Source organism: Camarhynchus parvulus, chromosome Z (assembly GCF_901933205.1).
Source record: "Camarhynchus parvulus chromosome Z, STF_HiC, whole genome shotgun sequence".
Classification (NCBI taxonomy): Eukaryota; Metazoa; Chordata; class Aves; order Passeriformes; family Thraupidae; genus Camarhynchus; species Camarhynchus parvulus.
The window spans coordinates 31,503,243-31,525,812 of record NC_044601.1 but is presented as its reverse complement, the minus strand read 5'-3'; the positions used below and the strand labels follow the sequence as shown (position 1 = coordinate 31,525,812).

The 22,570-nt window shown below is 38.7% G+C and overlaps 1 protein-coding gene across 3 annotated transcripts in view; it reads right to left on the bottom strand.

Moving 5' to 3' along the window:
* The window catches only part of SLC44A1 (solute carrier family 44 member 1), a 73,096-nt gene that overhangs the window by 34,078 nt on the left and 16,448 nt on the right, over positions 1–22,570 (bottom strand). For all 3 annotated transcript variants that reach the window (XM_030968290.1, XM_030968291.1, XM_030968292.1), the window contains exons 2-4: positions 21,218–21,307; positions 18,985–19,127; positions 11,319–11,455 (exon numbers count right to left, since the gene is read on the bottom strand). In XM_030968290.1, the coding sequence (XP_030824150.1) occupies positions 11,319–11,455; positions 18,985–19,127; positions 21,218–21,307 (370 nt within the window). The remainder of the gene's footprint in view (positions 1–11,318; positions 11,456–18,984; positions 19,128–21,217; positions 21,308–22,570) is intronic.

Below are 22,570 nucleotides of genomic sequence, written 5' to 3'. Positions count from 1 at the left end.
CCAGTCCCACAGCTGAAATTACGCCCATGAGATTATTTGTCCTTTTGTCTCAAATCATTAGAAACTCTAACTATTCCAGTAAGTATTTATTTATTTATACTCTGAAAACCTTCTCTAGTACTGTGTAAGAGAGCGTTAGAACTCAAATGTGTGCTTGAATTATGTCACTTTTAAAACTGATTTCTTCACAAAAGAGTCTGTGTGCATCACTGAACAGAAATTTGCATTTTCTAGGGAGAGAGAGAAGAATGAACAGCCTTGTCAAACTTTCCACTCTATATTAGTTTCTCTGGGTTAGCAGAGACTAACACAGCCAATCTTTTTGTTGCTGTTCAAGTTGGTAAGGCCAGAAAAAGTTGAAGGAAACATTTGAGTCGTCCTGCTGAGATAATTAGTTTACCAAAGATACTACTTTTATTCCTAAATTAGTATCATTCAAATGTTTCAAAACCAGTATGAGCAGGATACAGAGTACAAACTAAAAGATCAGTGATATAATACACCCTTTGCTTCCTACAGCAATGCACATATTTCTTCTGGAGAAACCCTTAGGCAAATGACATCAAACTGTCCTACAAGGATTGGATTCCAGATCCCAACATGTTGTAACATTAAGAAAAATACTTCTAAACTATGCAGAGCATCAGTATTTGGGCTATTGGTGAGCACACAGTAGTGTGCCTGACCTGTGTGCACACTTTGGCCCCACAGTCCTGTATTTGGTGGTTTCACACACAGAGTGATATCGTGGAGACACACAAACATTTCTGTTCCATGGTTTCTTTTCTATGAACAGAATTGCTCCAGCCACTAGAATATATTGGAGCCATAATTGGAGCAAAGTACCTCAAAAGACAAACTTCCAACCTAGCTGTAGAATAGAAACTTCTTTTCGAAGTCTCCTTTCTGTTTTGCTGAGGCTTGGATTAGTAAGGAGCTAAACAGCCATTATCTCTGGCACTCAAAGAAAACAGCTATATTTACTCCAAGTTTTTATATAAAGATGCTGTAGAAAACCAGGACTTTTACTTCAAAGATTCTTTCTAAATGAGAAGGCAAATTTTTGAAGGTCTTGTGTGCTCAGAAGACACAGTGCACAGAAGATATAACACTCTGCTTTCCACAGCAATACAGTAAACAGGAAGGTCCAAACTAACCAAAGATGGTTAGGTAAAAATACTTTTAGAGACCAGAGTTCCAGTACAGCTTTCCTTCCTGCATTTGCTTTGCTGTGAACCAACAAACAAACCCCTGCTAGAGCAGCATTACTATTCAAGAGTTTACAGCTTGAGAAATGGCAAGATTCCTAAGTCATCCAATAAGAGGAGCAGTCCACAGAGGATACCAATGACATTTATATTCCCTGACTTATAGCAGTGGAAAGCATACAAGGGGTTTTGAGTTCCATTCTGGGAGTTCAGCAGCGTCTACCCATCTATCAACACTTATTAACAGCAACTAAAACAAGGACTTCAATATCTAGAAACATGGATTCATATTCAGAGTCAAGGACTTAAGCAGAAAAATACAAAACTATGCAGAGACAAGAGATAGCTTCAGTACCAGGAGCAGCACAGTCACCTTAGGTGTTTAGGAGTATGTTCCTTTGTCCTAGGGTGACATTATGATGCTTGTATCCCCATTCATATGTTCTGTTTCTGCAGGATATTATGTTCTGTGCCTTTAAGACTGGCTTTGAAGAGTGGAAGTTTTGTTTGGGTTTTTCTTATCAGGGACACAGAGATGTATTTAGGGCTGCTTTGGCTTTCTTACTTTCACTTTCTGCTTGGCTTGCTCTCTCTCGCTTCTGCTTGCTTTTGCTTTTGCTCTTTAGCTAGTTTAGCTAAACAGTCCAAATTTCTTCCTGGACTGTGTATCCTCTTCTTTTTCCTGACCATCTCGAACCTGCTCCGGACTGGGACCTGGGAACACCGAGCGTCTGCACCGTGCAGCTTGCAGCAGCTGCCCAGCACCGGAGGGACTGAGAACAGAGCGACCACCCCCCGAGAGAGACTTTCTGAATTTGTCATCTGTTTCAGAGTGGTGTCACCTGGTATTGTTCATTTTGTGTGCTGGGGGGTGCTGTGCCTGTTAAATAAACAGGTTCTTTCCACTTCTCTCCGAGGAATTCTTCCCGAACCGGTTGGGGGGAGGGGCCGTGTGGGTTTGTTTTCTGGAGGGGCCCCTTTGGAGATTTCTCTCCCAAATTTGCCCTAAACCAGGACATCCTTTAAATTACAAAGAGCTCCAAGCAGCTCCACATATCCCTTCTCACATACATGTGGCAAAGCACAGCTCGAGAGACTACAAACCACTGTTTTGATAAAGTAATTTATATGAACTATTCTCAGTCTGATATTGTGCATGTATTGTGCACTTACATGGCATGACACGTGACATGTTTAATGATTTCTTTGCCTTTGTCCTTCACACTGGTGATGAGCCTAGAAGGCCTCAGCGACCAGAGCTGGAGGACCATGGCAGCGAGAATGATAAACTCCCAGTTGACCCCAAATTTGTGGGGGATCTGCTGCTCCAGCTGGATCCTCATGTATCTATCTGGCTTTATGATGGCATTCATCCAAGAATACTCAAAGAGCTGTTTGATGCCATTGCAAGGCCTCTCTCAATTATTTTTGAACAGTCTTGGATATCTGGGGAGCTCCCAGCTGACTGGAAGCTGGCTAACATTGTCTCAGTGTTCAAAAAGGGCAAGAAGGATGACTCTGGGAACTACAGGCCTATCAGTCTCACTTCAGTGCCTGGTAAAATGATGGAGAAGATTATTCTGGGAGTTCCAAAAAACACCTGAATGACACCGCAACCATTGTCACAGCCAGCACAGCTTCATGAGAGCAAAGTCCTGCGTGTCCAACATGACTACCTTCTAGGACAGGCTGGTTGATCAAGGGAAGCCAGTTGATGTGATCTTTTAGGATTACAGTAAAGTTTTTGATACTGTCTCTCACAGGACCCTTCTGCAGAAAATATCCAGCCCACAGCTGGATAAACACATCATGTGATGGGTGAGCAGCTGGCTCATGGGTCAGGCACAAAGGGTTACAGTGAATGGGGTGACATCAGACTGGTGTGACCTGTCACTAGTGGGGCTCCACAGGGCTCCATCCTTAGCTCTTATTCTCATCTCATCCTCTGCTCTTGAACATCTTAATAAACAACTTGGACACAAGACTCAAAGGCCCAAAGTAAGTTTGCTGGTGATACAAAACTGGGAGGAGACATTCACTCCCTTAAAAGCAGAGGCCTTGTAGAGAAGAGTCAAAAAATGACAGGGCTGGGAAATTACCAACTGTATGAAGTTTAAGAAAGACAAATACAGGATTCTGCACCTAGGACAGGAAAATCCTGGATGTATGGACAGACTGAGGAATAAGACCCTGGAGAACAGTGCTGCAGACAGGAACCTGGAGGTCACTATGAAGGGCAAGTTCAACATGAGTCAGCAGTGCCCAGGCAGCCAGGAGGGCCAGGTCTGTCTTGGGGTGCAGCAGGCACAGCATCACAGCTGGGTAAGAGAGGGGATGTCCTGCTCTACTCTGCACTGCGGGCACCCTCATCTTGAGGGCTGGGGGAAGGTTTGGGTGCCACAATATAAAAAAGATATTAAGTGCTGGAAGAGTGGCCAAAGGAGGGCAACTGAGATAATGAAGGGACTTGAGGAGAAGCTGTGTGAGAAGTGGCTGAGGTCACTTGGTCGGTTCAACCTGGAGGAGACTGAGAAGAGACTTTATCACAGTTTGTAACTTCCTTGTGAAGGGAAAAGGAGGAGCAGGGACTGATCTCTTCTCTGCAGTGACCAGTGACAAGACCTGAGGGAGTGGCCTGAAATTGTGTCAGGGGAGGTTTAGGTTAGGTTCACCCACAGGGTGGATGGGCACTGGAACAGGCTCCCCAGGGAAGTGGTCACAGCACCAGGCTGTCAGAGTTCAAGTAGGGTTCAGACAATAATGTCATGTACATGGGTATGATTCTTGGGGTATCCTGTGCAGGGACAGAAGGTGGACTTCATGGGCCCTTGTGGATCTACCCAACTCAGCATATTCTATAGTGATTGATATCTGACTTCTAAAAAGCCATATGATGAAGCAGAGCTTATAGTTCAAAAACTTAGTATTTTATTTCATTGCCTCCTTCACAAGTAACATCCTATTAGTTCATTAAGTTCTCTGACACAGGAATAAAACTCACAGACACAGAAATGTGCAGAAATGTTAGCAGCAATGAGACTGTTAAAATCACAACTCCTCACCTCTGGACTTTCAGCCCATCTCTACTCTTGAGTTCCGGGTGTTTTATGACTAAGTTCACCAATTAAAACTTAGTTAACATTGCGAATACATTACTCACAGATGATTATGCTTGACCAACCATCCCATGCAATAAAGGCTAGAGTATGATATTGATACTGATAGAAGTGGAGTTCAGGAAGGACAAAGCTCCCAGACTCTCACAAGGATAAAATTCTTAACACTTTTCTACATTTCTCACCCCAGAACTTGCCTGAAATCTGTCAAACTCTATCAGCTGTAAACTGTTAATCTGAAACATACTAACCATTCAAAGCTTCATGCAATGAGAAACTTGGTACATTACCAATAATTGGATATTACCTTAGTATATTATGGACTAGAAACACAGCATAGAAAAGTGGCAGCTTAAAATACTGTTTCATATTTATGGCTGCTGCAAATTCCAGAGCCAAAAACCACAGAACTGGTAGGATGCCAAATACTACTTCCACAGAAGGTGGTATTTACTATTCTTTGCTGAGTTCTGTCAGTAAGAAAGCAATGCTGCACGACCCCAGAAAAAGCATGCTTATGGCAAGTAATTATATAAGTAATTATAGGAGTCTCTTCATGAACTCCTATCAAATGGAAAAAGGTTCCGATCACCATGAAACAAACCACATCATGTTGACCAGACTTTCTTTATTCTTTGACTGCTAGGCCTGACAATAGTAATTTTAACCAATCTACAACTATAGGAAGTAATTCTACTCAGAACACAAGCACTAAGCACAGAAGTTTAGGATTCTATAAATTTCCTATTTACCTATTTTGGAACAAAAATATTCCAAGAGCAGACACATAATGACTGAGAAAACACAAACTCCACTTCTTAGCCAGAAATTTTAATGGGTCTAAAGTATCAGATGAAGTGGAAGCACCAGAGGATTGCATAAACATACCTAAACACTGCTGCTATGCCTTTTGCAAATTGAGCAGGAATAGAGACAGAAGACCAAATAAGGATAGAACTGAACCTTGACAACTAAATCTGATTTCTGGGCCCTAGCAAAATAGTGATGCCTTGAGATAAGTAAAAAGGCAAGGACAGACCATTTTGCAGTCAGGACTTCTCAGATTAATATGACAGAATTGTTCTCAGAAAAGAAAAGCTTCATTCTCTTCTACCCACTGCTGCCTTCCAGAAGCACAGTATGTGTTTTAAAGGAAGAAAAGTAAGGTTTATATGTATCTTTAGCTCTAGTTGTTGCAGAGAGACATATCACCACTTCTTTAAAACAATGAGTATCAAAGGGCAAGAGAAATTACAGGTGCTTTTATAAATAAATATGGGACTGAAGTGAAAGTAAGCATTATCCAATGCCTGCAAGAATATTCCAAGAAAGACCCATCACAAAACCTCATTAGTTAGACCTTCAAAAGTCTCTAGAATTGAAGACCACAAAGAGAGCTACTGTGACAGATCTTAAAACATGCTGTTACAAATAAGAGTATGGAAAAAAGAAAATCCTAGATTCAGAATTCATGTATCTATACACATACGTATTTTGAGTTGTAATTAAAAAAATAAAGACAATACTCTTCACTTTCTCCTATTCTTACTAACAGTACAGAGAGTTGAAAAATATTCATTTACCTATTCCTCCACTAGTATTTCTTCCAGTGCTAAATAAAACCAGATACTCTGGAATCAAATTAAGAATCCATCTAGTCATGTAGCAGATGTTTCTCCTACCATACCTTTAGCTCTGCACAACTTAAAACTAAGGATATTCTTCAGTGCTAACTAAATACCCAAACAGAGTTTGTATTTTCTATTCTAAGAGAATTATTCTAAGAGTTCATCTTTTTTGTTTTTAAAATATCCTCATGGCAATTAACCCTAACTTGTGCACAAAAATCTGTCTCTGATGCTTAGAGATTTCATTTTGATCTCTAGTTTCACATTACTCAGGTTATGAGATGAAGGAACAATAATTTTTCAACCTTCTCTAAGATATTCCTGCTTTTAATGACTTTACTCTTCCTGATAGTTTTCTTTTCTACAGACAGAGGAAATCACTGATCCTTTTATAATGATAATCCTTGTTTCCCTTCTCAGTATGTGTGTATATATATATATATATATATATATATACATATACACAGTAGGTGAATACATGCTGAGAATATACATATGTATGTTTGTGTACAAATATAAAAAAATTTGTAAAAAAAAGGACTAGAACACAGCCTTTATGATGCCAAGGTAGCAGGAGTTTACAAAAAATGCAGTCCCTCTTCACAATTCATAAACATTACACTTTCAGACAATGCTGTGCCTCCAACTTAATCCTCTTGTGATCCTCAGTAGTTTCACAATCTCTCCCCCAAGTATCAATAACCCCTTTAAATTAAAACACTACATGCATGGCAATAGGTTCCCGCCCCTTCATTCTGGGGGCATTCCTTTTGATTTGACATTTTATTCCACCCAATTGATAGCAGCAGGTTTTTCCATATAATTCTAAATTTCAGTAGTACAATAGATGTGACTACATTCAGTAGTCACAACAAGATTTATAACCTCATTGTTTCTTCCCCTTTCCAAATGGTTTATTAATGTGATCAATAACACAACATAGCATTATTGGAGGACTCCACATGCTGTCACTTTCTGTTGAGGAAACAATTTAATTCTAACTAGAGGATACATTTCCAGTACAACACAAACCTGATGGACAGTTCAGGTAACAATACAGAGTACCAGTAGATGACTCTGTATCTCAAAACCGCTCATAACGTACTTTAGTCAATAAAAAAATGACACTCAAAATTAACATACCCAGGTTTCCAAAGACCTGTGGGTGCAGAACTGCTTTAAGCATAAGGTATCTGTAACTAACACAGTACATCGTACTTCGGGAAAATCACGAGAAAAGGATTAAGTTTTAAACAGCATACTTTCACTGAAAACAAAGGCAGGGAGAATAAGAGCAGACAAAAAATGTCAGAAGCTCACAGTGACCCACGTAATAGCTATTTCTAAACCAAGTGCCAACAGGAACACACGAATATGTCATTATCTTCAGACAAAAGAAAAATCCTTTTGTGTTTCCCCTGTGGTTCAGAGATATCACCTGCTCAGAGATATCACCTGCTCTGATTTAGCACACTGATTTCCTTTATTGATCTTTTTCAGGTCAGTCGCTATAGCAAATTTAATGAAGCATTCCTCTGGCTCCATGTGTACACAGACCACTAGCCTGGTCTAGCTACAGAATTCTGACAAGAGAGATGCTGCACAATGCTGCAAAATAAAAATTTCATTTTAGGTTCTTAAATATGCATCCAGTTATTTAAACAACAAATAGGAATAGCAGCTCCCACACTGAGTAGACATTATAGTTATCACTGAATTAAACACAAGAGAAATTATAGCCACCTGTCTAGTGTTTCTCTTTAATAATGACACTTCATTATTCATTTGGCGCAGTCATACATTAATTATATCTTCAAGGATATTTCAAAATGCTTTAGCAAGTCCTTGAAAACATCAATGCAGTATTTCATGGACATCAAGTTTTGAAGCATCAATTTGGTTTCTGGGAAAGACAGCTGTCAGTCACACTACTCAAAATACGTAATTTTTTAAGGGCAAAGACGAACAAGAACATTGAACCACAAGTACTCTGTGCCTGAGGTGTTCTGCTGGGTGAAAAAATCCTGGGGAGAGCAACAACAGTCAGTTCACAAGATGTAACATTCTCAGTTGTGTCCAACCGTTAGCTCTACAAACTCAAGTACTAGCATGGCTGTTTGAGAACAGCATTGCAACATTTCTCCGGTAACACTGCATCTTCCTGTGCCACTTTTAGCAGTTGCTCCAGAATATTTCTGTATTTTACAGCTTGCATTTCTGTACAAGTCAAGATCTGAGTGGACAAGTGCCCAGCTTTCTCTTTCCCTTTTTTCCTCCTCCTGTAAAAGGTGCCAGCTGGTTCCAGTTTTCTGAGTGTGAATTATTGTGAAGATATTAAAGGTACCTGCTTTCTTGATTTCTTAAATCAGCTTGGCTTCACAAGGGACGGGCTTCTTCTCTTTCTTGATGGGAAGGTACTGCAGATGCAGGACCTGACTGTGAGAGGCCAAGTGAGGTAGGGGTGGGAGTGTAGTTATTGCCCTGAAATGGTGCTGTATTATTCACTAAATCAGCTCCTTTTCCCAAATTACAGCAGAAGAACAAGGGCCTCATTACTGATACAGAAAGCTAAAAGGCTGCTTTATCATGAAATGGCCTTCTTGCTTCAAGCAAGCATTTTCCCTGTCCTAAATGCTTATTTATAATCTCACTTGCAGAACTGCACAACAAATGTATGAGCTCTGCCATACGTGTTCTGAATCTTTAGGATTGGTAGTTATGTCCTTTTGTGTTGAGGCAATCAAGTGCATGCCTCACTTTAGTAAAAATACTATAAATGCTAAGCTAACTGCAAATTCCTATGTGGTATTGATGAAATCACTAGTCAATACAAAGATGTTTTAGTATGTTTTACATGTTACAGCTCTTGATAAAGATGTTTAGATTAAAAACCCCATTTATTTGAACTTACCACACCACTGCTTGATGGGCAACTGAGGCACAATAAGTGATTTCTTTGGGTTGGGGAAGGGTTCTTAAGCCGTAATTCCTTTCAGAATTTCAAGGTGCATGGACAAGTAAGGTGATTTCAGGGATGGCATTCGAGCCAGGTGAAAATGGCCAATTCTACAAAAGCACATGCCACAACCTACACAATCTGTCACCAGATAATTGCCATTTTCAGGATGGAGGAAGGGTTAAGGCTTTCAGAAAGGCTCAACAGAGCAAAATTAAGAGCTGACTGCATTCTTTACCTATACATTTAAAGCATTATGAGGTGTTTTGGTTTTTTTTTTTGAATGTTAGAAGTTGTAAGCCTGAGAAAATTCAGTACCAATTATCACAAAACCAAACAAATTTGCCCTCCTTCTTCAGAACTTGACAGCGGAACTCTATTTTCTAACTATACATCATTACAAACACAGAAATTGAAATTAAGCTCTTTGCAGTCATTTTCAAGGTCCTCAGATTTCATTATTACTATTACTATTTTTACAGCGGAGGTAATGGTCACTTAAAATGGACTGCCAAACCTAATCCCAGCATTAATTAATTTAAATCCACTATCATAGCTACAAAGCAGATCTCAGAAAAATTATTCTGCTTACTGAGCATTACAGTTTTGGTATTAATTCACTGTTCTTGCTGTGCTAAAAGGCTGAATCACACTTGAACTCTATTACTATATAAATGCAACTGTTAAAATAATCAACAATTAAGCTGTTCATTTGCTGCAAAACATCATTTTTTGTAATTTCCATAGGCTGGTGAAAATTTAAGCAGAAATATAACCACGAGGATAAAAATATTGCTCTGAATGGTGCAATTTTAGTGATGCACAGACTTCCTCTATGAAAGGAAAGCTCATTTTGGTCAAATACCTGTCTTTGACAAGCCAAATATATAATGAAAACTGGGAATTGAACTCATTAGTGATTCTGTTCTGCTCCAGCACCAGTTTTCATACTCTTGACCAAACTCCTGGAAACTGAAAAAATTGCCTGTCATATTAATTTTTTTAAAAATTATCTTTAGGTTTTAAAATCTAAAGCCCTAAGGAAAATAGAATTAGAACAAAGACTCATGAGGACAAGCCGCAGAATAGCATGATTCGGGAGGAGTGGTTTTTGTTGCACTTTAAAAGATAGTTATACTGAACATATGTCAGGCAAAATTAATAAGAGATTTTACTTATAGAAACAATTCTGAATTCCATTGCTTCAAAAGGTACTTAAACTCCACCACAAATGACCTTCACTTCATACTACCAAAAACTGGCCTGTATCAGTTAAGAAAAACACAGCATGCTCAGAGAAGGAGTAAAGAATACAAGTGTAGATATATTACTATTTTCAGTTGTAATTGACAACGGTGCACAGATCACACAAGGAAGCTGTTTGTGCAGCTCTGCAAAAGCTATGATATCAGCCTTACAGTAGTTCAGCTTCCTGATTCAGCTGTCAGATACCTAGGCATGCAGGTACAGGGCGACCAAAGGCACTAACAGTGGCCCCAGGGCCATTTCAACTCACTCTGCTTTCAAACAAGAGTACTCACATAACCTGTGCTATTACAGAAATAAACATTTCCATTTCTTTTATGAAAAATAATCAGTTCCACTGCTTTGAACTAGGTCATCCAGACTGTCTCATTTTTAGCCAAGTACCTTGCAAAGAGCTATTACTGCACCATTTTAAAAGATAACTTTAGAACTGTTCCCACACATTAGGAAAATGTTCCCACTTGAGTAGCTAAAAACTGCTAATATGTCCTCAAATTAATTTTATATCTTTCTTTTGTATGTCCAAAGGTTGATTACTTCTCATGCATTTTATTTCAATGACTGCTAAATAGGAACTGATGTCAGTATTACTACCATGGAAAAAAAGTACAGCTCTTAAGGAAGACAAGGTATAATATTTCCTTTGTTAATGCAATTAGTTTCCTTTACACTTCCTTTTTAAAGAAAAGCATATGAAAATGAAACAAAACAAACCAAAAAAGAACAGCACTGTAGCACTGAATAAAAGCAGGAATATTTTCACACACACAGCCATACTCTGTGCCACAAGTGCCATTCAACAGCAGCATGGCTCTCACTAACCCCCTGTACATGAGAACATTTAAACAGCACTACTGTTAAGCAGCAATGTCAGAATATTTCCGCAGAAGCTGAAAACATATATAGTCAGACATTGCCTCAAATGTTTGTTACATTTTGTACTCCTAGTTTAAAAACAAGCTTTCCAAACTGCCCAAGACACTATCATACTAAAAGATAAAGTAATGCTTTAGCTTAATGAAAAGAGCACATTATTTCCATTCATATTTCTTAATACATATTTCATTTCTAGCTCAGCTAATGCATGAGTCTTTTTTCAGATCCTGCAAAAACATGAACAAAAACAAACCTATTTTTTTCATACCATTAGTTTCTGCAAACTTCTGTATATCAGCCAGAGTTTTCAATTCTTTCCTTGGGCAAGCTGATACACATAAGGCAATAGACTTAATCTTCTGATGTACTAGATCAATGTTGCATGGATCCAAGAAGAATACATACCTATGGAAGGAAAAAAGGTAAATTACTTCTATTTTAATTAAAAATTACACAGAACAAAATTTCAAACTATGGGATTCAGTCAAGACTGAGTGATTCAGTCTACCCAGAAATATAGGAAATTTGATATTATTGTAACTGTGTGGATCAAAATCATTTATGTACTCAACTTATGCACGACAAATGTACTGGTATTTATGTACTTCTGGATCACACAAAAAGGATGCTTAACTCTACCTGATTCAAGTCCATTCAAATGGTGCTACTCACAAAAACAGTGGTAGTCCTACCATGCCTCTTCACAGATACGAGTCCAAACATTCATAACCCTTTACTCCAACCTTAAACTTGACTTAGAGAATTCCTAATTTTTTCCAAAAAGACCCAACAAACCAAATAAAGTCACTCTTACTCTGCAAAAAGAAAAGGTCCATGGCTATATTAATGCATACATATAATACCAGTAATTAAGAATAGCTTTTTAGTATAGACTGATTTTTCCACGCCATGACTGAATTAATTACTTTGGTATTTACTTAGAAATAAACTGTCTTCAGATATTTTAAGTAGAATTATCTAATGCTTAAGTGCAGTATTTTAAAGATATTCTACTTGCTAACTTTTCACATGAATGTAATTTAAAAATCCAATGCATTAAGTACATATTATAGATTCTTAACTAACATCTCCTGGCTATATATGTTTTATGACAAACATTAACCCTACAGAATTTCCAGTGATGGTATAGTAGAGATGCTTTTCTCTTTGAAAGTTGAACAACTTTTAAATCCCTACAATTCTGGTGATGTACTATGCATTGAAATATTCTCTTCATATTACCTAATATCATATGAAAACACCCGAAATCTGCCATATAAAATGCCATTTCTGTTTTTGTAGTCCTTATGATGGGAATTCATTCTGCAGCCAGTAAAAATCCTTTTTGATCCTGGAAAGCATTTAGGTCCTCCCGGAACACCTTCAGTCTATATGCTAATTGCTGTCTACTGTTCTATTACCCAGTGTCAAAGAATGATTACTACGCAGTACAATATTCCCTAGAAGTCTATCAAAACTCATGTCGTCTAACTGTAACATAGTGATAGATTACTTGCATTCTTAAAACATGAAAATAATTTTTTGTCAATATCTTGGTGAAATAATCCATCCCTATTTCTTTTTTACTTATTACATACTACACATCTCGGGACCTCAAATACAGACCACTGAAGTCTGAGAAGTAAGTGTAAACATGAAAATTCTGTCACACAAACATGGTAAAAGTAACTGCATGCAAGCAATAAGCCACAGTTTTCCTTTAACTTCAAGGAAAATACTCTTGAGTTGATACCAGGACATACAATAGCTGTTTTAATTGAAGGTCCTCCAGTTGTTATCCCATACAATAAGGGTATGTGGCAGGAGACTGTCTACTTCTTTGAGGGTATTTGGTCAAAGGAGCTACAAAGCAGAACCTACAGAGTTAAACTTGACTGATATGGCAAGGGAGGCTAGGATGGGAACAAATCTGGTCAGTCTCACTAAATGGTAAGGATGTGGATTATGAAAATGGTGATTTTTTCTGTAGACTATCTGGCTAAGGACTTTGTCTCCCTCCTTTTCCTTTTCTCAATTTGGCAATCAGACAGAAAGCTTATCCACTTAATGTTAGTAAAACCAATAATCAGAAAGAAACCCTGACAATGACACTAATTGATGGGCTATCAAGAAACTGCAGACAGGGACTTTGAGATTGATAGGGATGCAAACTCATAAGTAAACAATGTAGGAAGGGTCAGAGGGACCCTGCTAGCAGCGAAGGGAACATGCACAGGACAGGGTAGCAGACACAGGGGTGTAAAAGGGAACAGTTACATGCAAGTTGATGTTGGTCAGTACATTATCTAACTTCAGCACCTGATCACTGCAGTCTATCTTGCCTTATTACTAAAGCTTTTAACTCTCTCTCTGCATAATTCCAGTCTCTATCCCATGTGCTTGGATGCTGCAAGTGCTGCAGGGATTAAGCGACAGCTGCTGGGGGGACTGACATGGGTGTGAGGGATTTGGTGTCAGCAGCAGGAATTAGACCAGGTGTTTGGGTGCCACAGCAATGTGGTTTTAGCTACCGAAGTGAGTGGGTTCTCAGTGCCAGTGGCGGGGAGGGGTCGTGGCAATGAGCTGCTGGGGTGGGAACAATGTGTGTCCACAAAAAAAGCAGCTACAGAGGTGATAGACTCAGCATAGGTGGTCACTGCCCTTGTGGTGCTGGTTCTTGATGGGGCTCAGCATCTGTACCTTCTCCAGAACGATTTATTCAAATTATAGAAGCACAGAAAATCCTGAGTTGGAAGGAACCCACAAGGATCACTGAGTCCGGCTTCTGGTATAACTCACTAGCAAACTCCAAGCTGTATGAGATGGCGAGTAGGGAGCTCTAGGTGAGAAGTGTTGGGTGGGCAGAGGGTGTTATTTGTGGGTCTGGGGTGTTTGTGGAATGAGTGCATGACTGTTAGGTACTTAGCACCAAACTGGATCAGCTGCTGAGAAGGGGGAACCCATAAGGTGGATAAGGTGCTCTGCTAGTACTTGGAGAATCTGCAAGGTATCTGAGCTTGTGAACCTGGAAAATGCCACGTGGGTGCCTAGTGACCTTCTGCACTAGTGACCTTCTGCCACTGTCAGCCCTCCTTCTTCACCAGGAGGAGGAGGGGACATGATTGGCTCTACTTATGAGTACCACTGTTGAAGGCAGTATTTCGTCACTGCCAGCCTGTGTAACCAGCTATGTCAATCTCCCATCCACATCCCACAGCCTCTGATCTCAGGCAGAGATCCTGGGCTCTGGGAGCTGTAGAGCTGGACTCCAATTCCTGGACAAGAGGGTCCTCTGAATTTTCCCAAGGAAACCAAATCAGGAATGTCACTATTAGCAAGCTAGAACTCATCCCACTTCTACTGTGATTGCAATTCAAGGGTCAAGCTATCATTTTAATCGCCAGAATATTTTGTAAAATAAATGCTACAATTCTAACTCAAACTTGGAAGTTTAGAAATACAATGCAATTACAGCATCCTATACAGTTTTGACAGAAATATGGGCATAGCCTTAAACAGCACATGAAATTCAAATACTGCATTGTACGGTGCACAGAAAAGAGCTGCACAGAAAACTCCAGGCTATCAAATCTGCGGCCTAGAAAAACACAAGTAAGATAAGTAAGATTAGTTTTTCTTCATCACAGCTAAAACAAGAACCAAAATTTGAGGAACCAGCATTACAGAAGAAAAGTTAATTTTTTTGTTTATAAAGCTTACGTGTAGAAGATAAGTGATTTTACTGGAGAAAATTTCATACTGTGTCACCACAGGACAGGTTTTGTTTCCCTCTAGAAGAATGTCATTACATACTTTGTGCTGCAATTTCAGTTATTTACAATCAGCAATAGACTAGTTTTCTAATAAGGAAATAACACATCAGCAATACAAAAGCAGATGTAAACAAAGTAATCATATTGTTAGAGATGCTTCAACACTGCAAATGAAAATACGTTTGCTATTTGAAAATCAATATAGTAGACTTACAATAAAGGTATATTTATGCATCTTTATGAAGTATCAGCCCTGTAGAGAAGGACCTGGAAGTAGCAGTGCATGAAAAATTGGACATGACCTGGCAATGTACACCTGCAGGCCACAAAGCCAACTGTATCCAGGGCTGCATAAAAAGAAGCATGACTGGCAAGGCAAGTTTTACTCTGCCCTCAGGGGGGCCCCCAGCTGCACCCAGCTCTGGGATGCCCAGAAGAAAGTACAGGAAAGACATGAACAGTGCAGAGGAGACCCATGAAAATGATGAGAGGGCTGGAGCACATGAAGATGTGCTAAGAGAGTTGGGGCTGTTCATCTGGGAAAAGAGATGGCTGTGGAGACACCTTTTGGCAGCTTTCCAGAACTGCTTTCCAGCACTACTTTTTTTTTGATAGGGGGCTTCTGTAAAAGACAAATTGACTTTTCACACAAGCAAATAGTGAAAGGACAAGGGGGCGTGGCTTTAAAGTAAAACAAGGCAGAATTAGAATGATAGAATCATTTTTGTTGAAGAAGACCCTTCACATCCTCTACTCTAACAGTAAATGCACTGCCAAATCCACTACTAAACGATGCCCCTAAGTGCCAAACCTACACATCTTCTAAAGACCTCCAGGAATGGTGACTTAACCACTTACCTGGGCTTGATAACCTTTTTGGCAAAAAAAAAATTGTCATAATGTCCAATCTAAACCTCCCCTTGCACAGTGTGAGACCATTTCATCTCATCCTGTCACTTGTTACCTGGGAGGAGAGATTGATTCCTCCCATCCTTTCAGGTAGCTGTAGAGCAATAAAGTGAAACTGAGAGCTAGTAACCTGAGCATTAATAACACTTAGACAAAGCTAGCATTTTAAATATTACCTAAAAATTAACAATTAATTAGAGTGTACAGCCTGAGGCATGTTATAGGAGCTGTAATGAACATACTGCATCATAGAGTACAGAACTAAGCAAAACCCCCCAGAAAAACAGCCTAAGAGGGTATGAAGATGACAACATGGAAACCACTTGGTAACACAACAGCAAACCAATGAAAAGCAAGACCACTCCAGGCCCTAACAGTGCTCATATTAATAATTCCCCACATATTTCTTTGTTCAGGCTCTCTTTTTTCAAGGCACACAGACTGAGCTACCAGATATCATAATTGATCTGTGCCATCTAATGGAGATAAGAGTCCAGTGTCAAAAATTTCTTCATCAGTAGGGCATATACAGTTTCAGTCAATCAAATTCTCTGTGTACATGCTGCAAACCATCCTGAAAAACTGGGTTTTCCCATTACTTAAAGTTCAAGCATTTCCTGTGGTCAAATGCATGTGCTCAGGCAGAATGCCACCCTAACTATCCTCCACAGCATCTCCTAGTACTTGAGTAGACAGCACAAACTGAATTCTGTCGAAATAACAACATACTGGTGATTAAAAACCAGACTGAACCAGCATTTCAGAGACTTGCATTTGGCTGCTGTGATTATCATTTATTTGCAAATAACAGGTCATTTTTTTAACCCTTTATAACTACCAGAACTTGTAAAGCAAGGAGCTTACTTGAAGCAAATAGGTTTAATTAGAATTCACTGCCAGATCTGGAGTATTGTGTTATGTCTGACTGTAGAAAACAGACTATTAAAGTGTGTTGTGGTTACTTTATAAAAATAAAAGGATGCATGATCCACTCTTTGTTCAGGAGACCAGGCTGTAAAATCCTCCTTCCTAATACTTCATATCTCACTGGTTTCAGCATATCTGATGTACACAGACCAAATCACATCCCTGTGAGAACTCTGCTCTTTACCCTTACCACCCTGATTTCCATATCCACACAGACCACATCAATTTCACTTCCACATGACAGTGACTATGGGTTGCTGTCATATACAAGGAAGAAAATGTTACTTTTACAGATGATTTAGCTTTTCAGCCCTTGGACTAGGAAATGAAAATGGAATTACCCTGCAAGCAAAATGAAATGAGAGTAACTTCATGTTTCCAGAGCCCCATTTGTGGACCTTTAAAGTCTTTTCTTTCTCTACACAAACCGAAATGTACAGGCAGGAAGAAGAGTTTATTTTTACCATCTGTCTGCAAAGTGCTCCTATAAAAATAACATTAAATACTCCCATGAACTCCACCTCAGACACTGTAGGAACTCCATCTGCTAGAGACAGATGCAAAGCAGATAGTTTTCTAATTTGCTTGGCAATTTTTCAGAAGAAACCACGAGGTATGAGGGAAGGAAGTATCACTCACTTATATAAGAACCAATCGCTTCCAAAACTGGATACCTTGGACTATACCAGGAACTTCATGTGAACCGTTAGAGAGTAATCTATCTTAGAGGGTTTTCTCTTAACCAAATAGAGAGGACTGTAACTCACATGTGTGTATCTATTAATTTGTTTAGTTCATGCCTCAAGCCACAACATCCTTGTTAGAAAAGCATCATTCTTTTGAACCTCATTAAGATGTCTTGACAAACAACAGTCTCCATCAATTAGCTGTGTTTAAAACAGTCTCTCTTTTTATCTGCTGTCTTTTGAGCTTGCATTTACAAGAGGAATTTACTTAGTGGTAGATGTTTCCCCACATGATGGTCTGACCTATGTCACATGTAGAAGACTATCACAATATTAATTACTACATTTCAATTAGGTGTCTGAAATCCTCTACCTTCACATGAACTCAGATACCATTTCCTTCTAAGGATAAACTTAAAATTATTCTTTTAAAATTTGCATGTTTTCTCAGAACACTAGAATCACAATTTTATACTGTATACACATGGGTTTAGAAAATGCTAAAATGTTTCTGTAAAAAATAGGAAAATTTTGCTGCATAAACTTTAAACCTTTCAATCTTCTTGAAAGATCAGATTAGAGTAAGAAATTATTTTTCTGACAAAAGATATCAGTAAAAAGCTCCAGACATTTTATTTATCTCAAATCTTTCTGATAACCACCAACTATCTATCCACATTAAATCTTAAATGAGATACTTAGAAGTCTTTAGAATAGTAACTCAAAATAAGAAGATCTCAGGAAAGCATGCTTCTAAAACAACTTAGGAAAATTATCAAAATTCTGTTAGTCTGAAAGTGTGTAGCAAAAGGCTATCATACTCAAAAATCAGTAACTTTTTAGCTCCTTGAAGTAATTGGTGGTGAAAAAACCACTTTTTTTTTGGTAAGTGAATATCACTGTACTAAGCTAAACAGTTTGCTTCCTTAAGTCTCCTAAGTTGTACAGAAGGACTCTGAGCTTATTTGACTAACAAGACAGACCTCAACAGACATTCACAGGTATTCAATCTGTCAGTGAAGAATTCTTGCCACTGCTCCAGTACGACTACTGCAGTGTGATGTCTTCCTGGACAACAGATAGGAAGTACTTGAACTTTAAGCATGAGTTTTAAGAAGACACTGCTTAATGAAAGCTGTGCACACCTCTCAAGTTTTGTGCATTTTCTCCACAAGTCACATATATACATTATGCCTACAGTTCAAATTTTAAAGTCTTATTCTCATGCGCCAGATGTATCTCATCTCCGTTTACACATCATGGCAGAAATCAAGCATACAACATCAAAAGTAAACATTGATATCAAAGCCTGCTCCCAAATCTGAGACTACCTGTCACACTTAAAACCCTAACAAACAAGATTTATCAGCCTAGCACAATATCCTACATGAAATGGATACTGAGAAAAAGTAATTTCTCAATGTCTTAGCTGTATTCATATTGCATATCTGCCAACCTACAGTCTAATGTTGCTAGTTGTTACAAAAGATTGCTGTCCTCTAAGTGAGAAAAGTTTCAAAGGACAAGTAAAAATGAATTAACATATCCCTTTTCCCACCTTATTTTAAATCACTTTCAAAGAAAGAAACAGTTTTTGAATTCTCTAAACCAGGAAAGGCAAAACCTATCACATACTTACTTCTTGTGTGTGAGGTCCAGACCACTGTTGACTATTCCCTCCACCTTGACATTTTTCTGTCCACAAATATTTCCATAACTGTCATATCCCGAAAGCAGTCTTGCAGCTGCTCCTGTAGCTATTGAAAAGCCACAGATAAAACCCTGGAAGAATACAAAAACCCCACAGTTTAGCAATACTCTGTTTGAAAGATGGGAAAAGTCAGTTTTATTAATTTATTCTAAGCAGAGGTTGTCTAAAAATTCTTTCAGACTGGAAAGGGAAAGACAAGGACTATCGGAGAGAACTTCTGTGCAATAATAAAACTGAATGCAAGTTAAAAGGGGATTCAGACATCTAATACTGGATATTATACAAGCAGAGTTAAAACTCCTGTATATTGTTTATTTGATAGTCTTACTGTCAGCAAGGGGCATGAAGCAGAAGGGAGAGGCCAGCAAGTGCGCAAGGGCCAGCAGTGAAGGACAGCTACAAGCAGAGATGGAGTTGTGACAGATTGCTAAGCATCTTGGACAATTCCACACAATCCAGATTTTCTTGCTTTCAGATTCTTTTTCTTTCCTTTAAATTAAGTACTTTCAAAGATGAGCTAGAATGATGAGGCCTATCTAACACAAGTTTCTTTTAGGGAAATCCTCTTAAAGCAAGTGAGCAGGTCAAGGCCACTATGGCTCCAGACACTGGTTTTAAATGCAGGAAAGAAACAGATGCAAAGCAAGATGGTTCAGACCACCCAAGTAATGTGGAAAATATCCTATGTAGGCAGGTCTTGCTGTGAACTTTCAGAGATATTTCACAAGCAAAACCAGGATTAAGGCAATAACTGTGCAAACAAGAGACTAGCCCAAAAGCTTCATTAGCAAACCACTGATGGGGAGAAATGAACCATCAGCTCACTCCACTACCACCAAGGAACTGATTTTACATGTGACACAGGCTAAGATTTGAGAAGTGGGTAAACAGCTGAGACAAGAGCATAGAGCAACAGATGGCAGTGCCAGGATCAGATGAAATGATGACAACAGGAAATGATGTTGGCATGGAACAGTGAAAATGTGGGTGGTTCACCCTGCAAGTGAAGTCTCCTAGAATGGTAACTATGTGACCCAGTCAGATGATTGCTCCGTATAGTACATTACTTAGAAAGGAACATTTGGGACACATGCACAGAAAACTAATTTATAATTGGAGGAACAGTTCGTGTTCAGTTCCTTGAATAATCGGGGAACATGAACAAAACCAGAAAAAAAAACAAATGCAAAAGAGAGCTACATGTTTCAGGAAGCACTGTGCTTTTTGCAATTTTAAGATATTCACATTACAGCGACAACATAATTGATATGATTTTAAATAATCATTATAATTTTTACATTTGAAGCCCAACCATTGAAAAATACCCTGGGGAAAGTAGAAGAAATTTTTCAGTGGAATTATTCCTAACACCAGAGACCGAGGGAAAGCAGAGAAGAAAGCTGAGAGCACATTAAGTCCCAAACCCCCTTAAGGACACCTGCTTGCAACACAGTAGTACAAGACAGCAATGGATATTCTCTATTTAAGAACAGTAGCAAACATAGGTCCATGAAACAAAACAAGATGGAAAGAAGTGTACTTCTACATTAATCTGCAGGGTTTGAAGGTTTAGTCTTTTAATAAAAAGTGTAGAGTTTTGTGAGGCTGATTTGAAAAAGGTCATGGCTTCATCACAGAGTACAGAACTGTTAAAACTTTGAAAGAAAGATCTTATCATTAGTAATATGGTTTTTAACAACAGCTGCTTCTACTAAGTATACAATAAAAATAAATAAATTAACAAATAAACAAAAACTCAGCTCACTCTTTGACAGTCAGAATTTTTGTTTCTCACAAAAAAGTTCACTGTGATTCACAGAATTGCTTACCAGACACCTAGCTATCATTTCTGGGACATGCATAAGGAACATGAGTCAAGTGATAATTCACCTTGCTGAAAAATTACTTACCACTGAGACTGCAGTTCCAGGGGAAAAGAAGCTGGAGCAAGAATTGGCACCAACAATAAATTACGGATCCCTACCAAAGGCCTTTGATATGTACATACTACCCATTTCTGTTCTACAGTTGATGGTTCCCACGCAAACATATCCTGATCTTTGCCAGTGATTAAGCTACTGACAGGTTTTAAAATTAATTTCTTATGACTGTAAACTCTTTAGCTATATAACATTTACAAAATCCTCTGAGTTTCACTCACCATTCCTATGCAGAAGAGGATGAATAAGAGCAGCCATGGTACATCTGTGCAGCTGTGGTCTTCCAAAGGCTTCCACTCTCGCTTGGAACTCTTGTGTGAGAAGAGAGAGATGACATTAACAACATTTTGTCTGCTCATAATAGAAAAAGGCAGAAAAATATTTCACAGGTAATTTATCTACAGTAGGAGCCATCTTTAAATGCCAAGATAGTTGAAGAAGCTTGAAAGAAGAAGTTGAAAGACTTAAAGAGTAAAGCTCATGTAAGATTCCAAAAGAAGTGCCTCCACAGGAGCTAGATCACCAAATAGTTATTTACCCAGAAAATAGTTAATTTATCCAGAAATTTACAAATATTTATCCACAAAATTGGTTATTTTCATCTGTCTTTTTATTAACAGAAAACAGAAATCAATGGCATGAAATGGAAAATATCTCCTATTGCAGTCTTCCACAGCTACCTTTCAGTAATCTGATTTCCAGGAAGGATTAAACTTTTCAAATACTACTGGCAGGCTGAACAAGAACTATGCATGTAGAAAGAAGGCAATAAATTGCTGTTTAAGGAACAGTTTTCTGCCTGCCATAAGGCAGCTGAGCTTAACACTTCAGTGAAGAAATCCTTCATCTGTATTGCTATGGTGCCAGAAAGTAAAGTTGTATAATTAAAGGTTGGAATAGTCAATGATGGAGGTAGTTGTAAGCAATTCAGATAGTTTGCTGCTCATGAGGTAAAAATTCTCAAGTATGTATACATTGCTAAGATAATTAAGAGTCTTATAAACAGTCATTTAGGCAAAAAGGTTTCAGGAAAAGAATAAGCACTAGCTGGAATACAAAACCAAGCAGCAAATCAGAATTTGTTATAACAAAAATACTGATTACAGCTACTTTTAAATATACACAGTTACACAGACAAGCTTTTTCAACAGGCTCCCAAACACTGAATCTTCAGATATATTGACTGAGACCCAAGAACTGCAGACACTGTTTTAATCCTTGAGGAAGAAAAGGAGATTGATATAAAGAGACTACATACACAACTGTCCTCAGCAAAGACAGATCAAAGGGCATTAACTGTTGAAATTATGAATTTACTTTTTTCTCTTAAGACTCTGAAGCGTGGAGGCCCGTGAGCCAACTGGGGAGAATGCAACAGCAATTCCCTGGAGAGATGCACCTTAGGCTCTGGGCATTCTTCACAGCTCAGGGTGAGGAAAGAAGTTTCCCCATGGTGCTCTGCAGCACTATGTTAATTTGTCCCAGTTCTGTCTTTCCCATTGGCCTTCCCTACCCCTTTTACCCTTTTACCTTCATGTTCTAGTTAGTTCTCTCTTCCCTGACTTCCCTTTGGT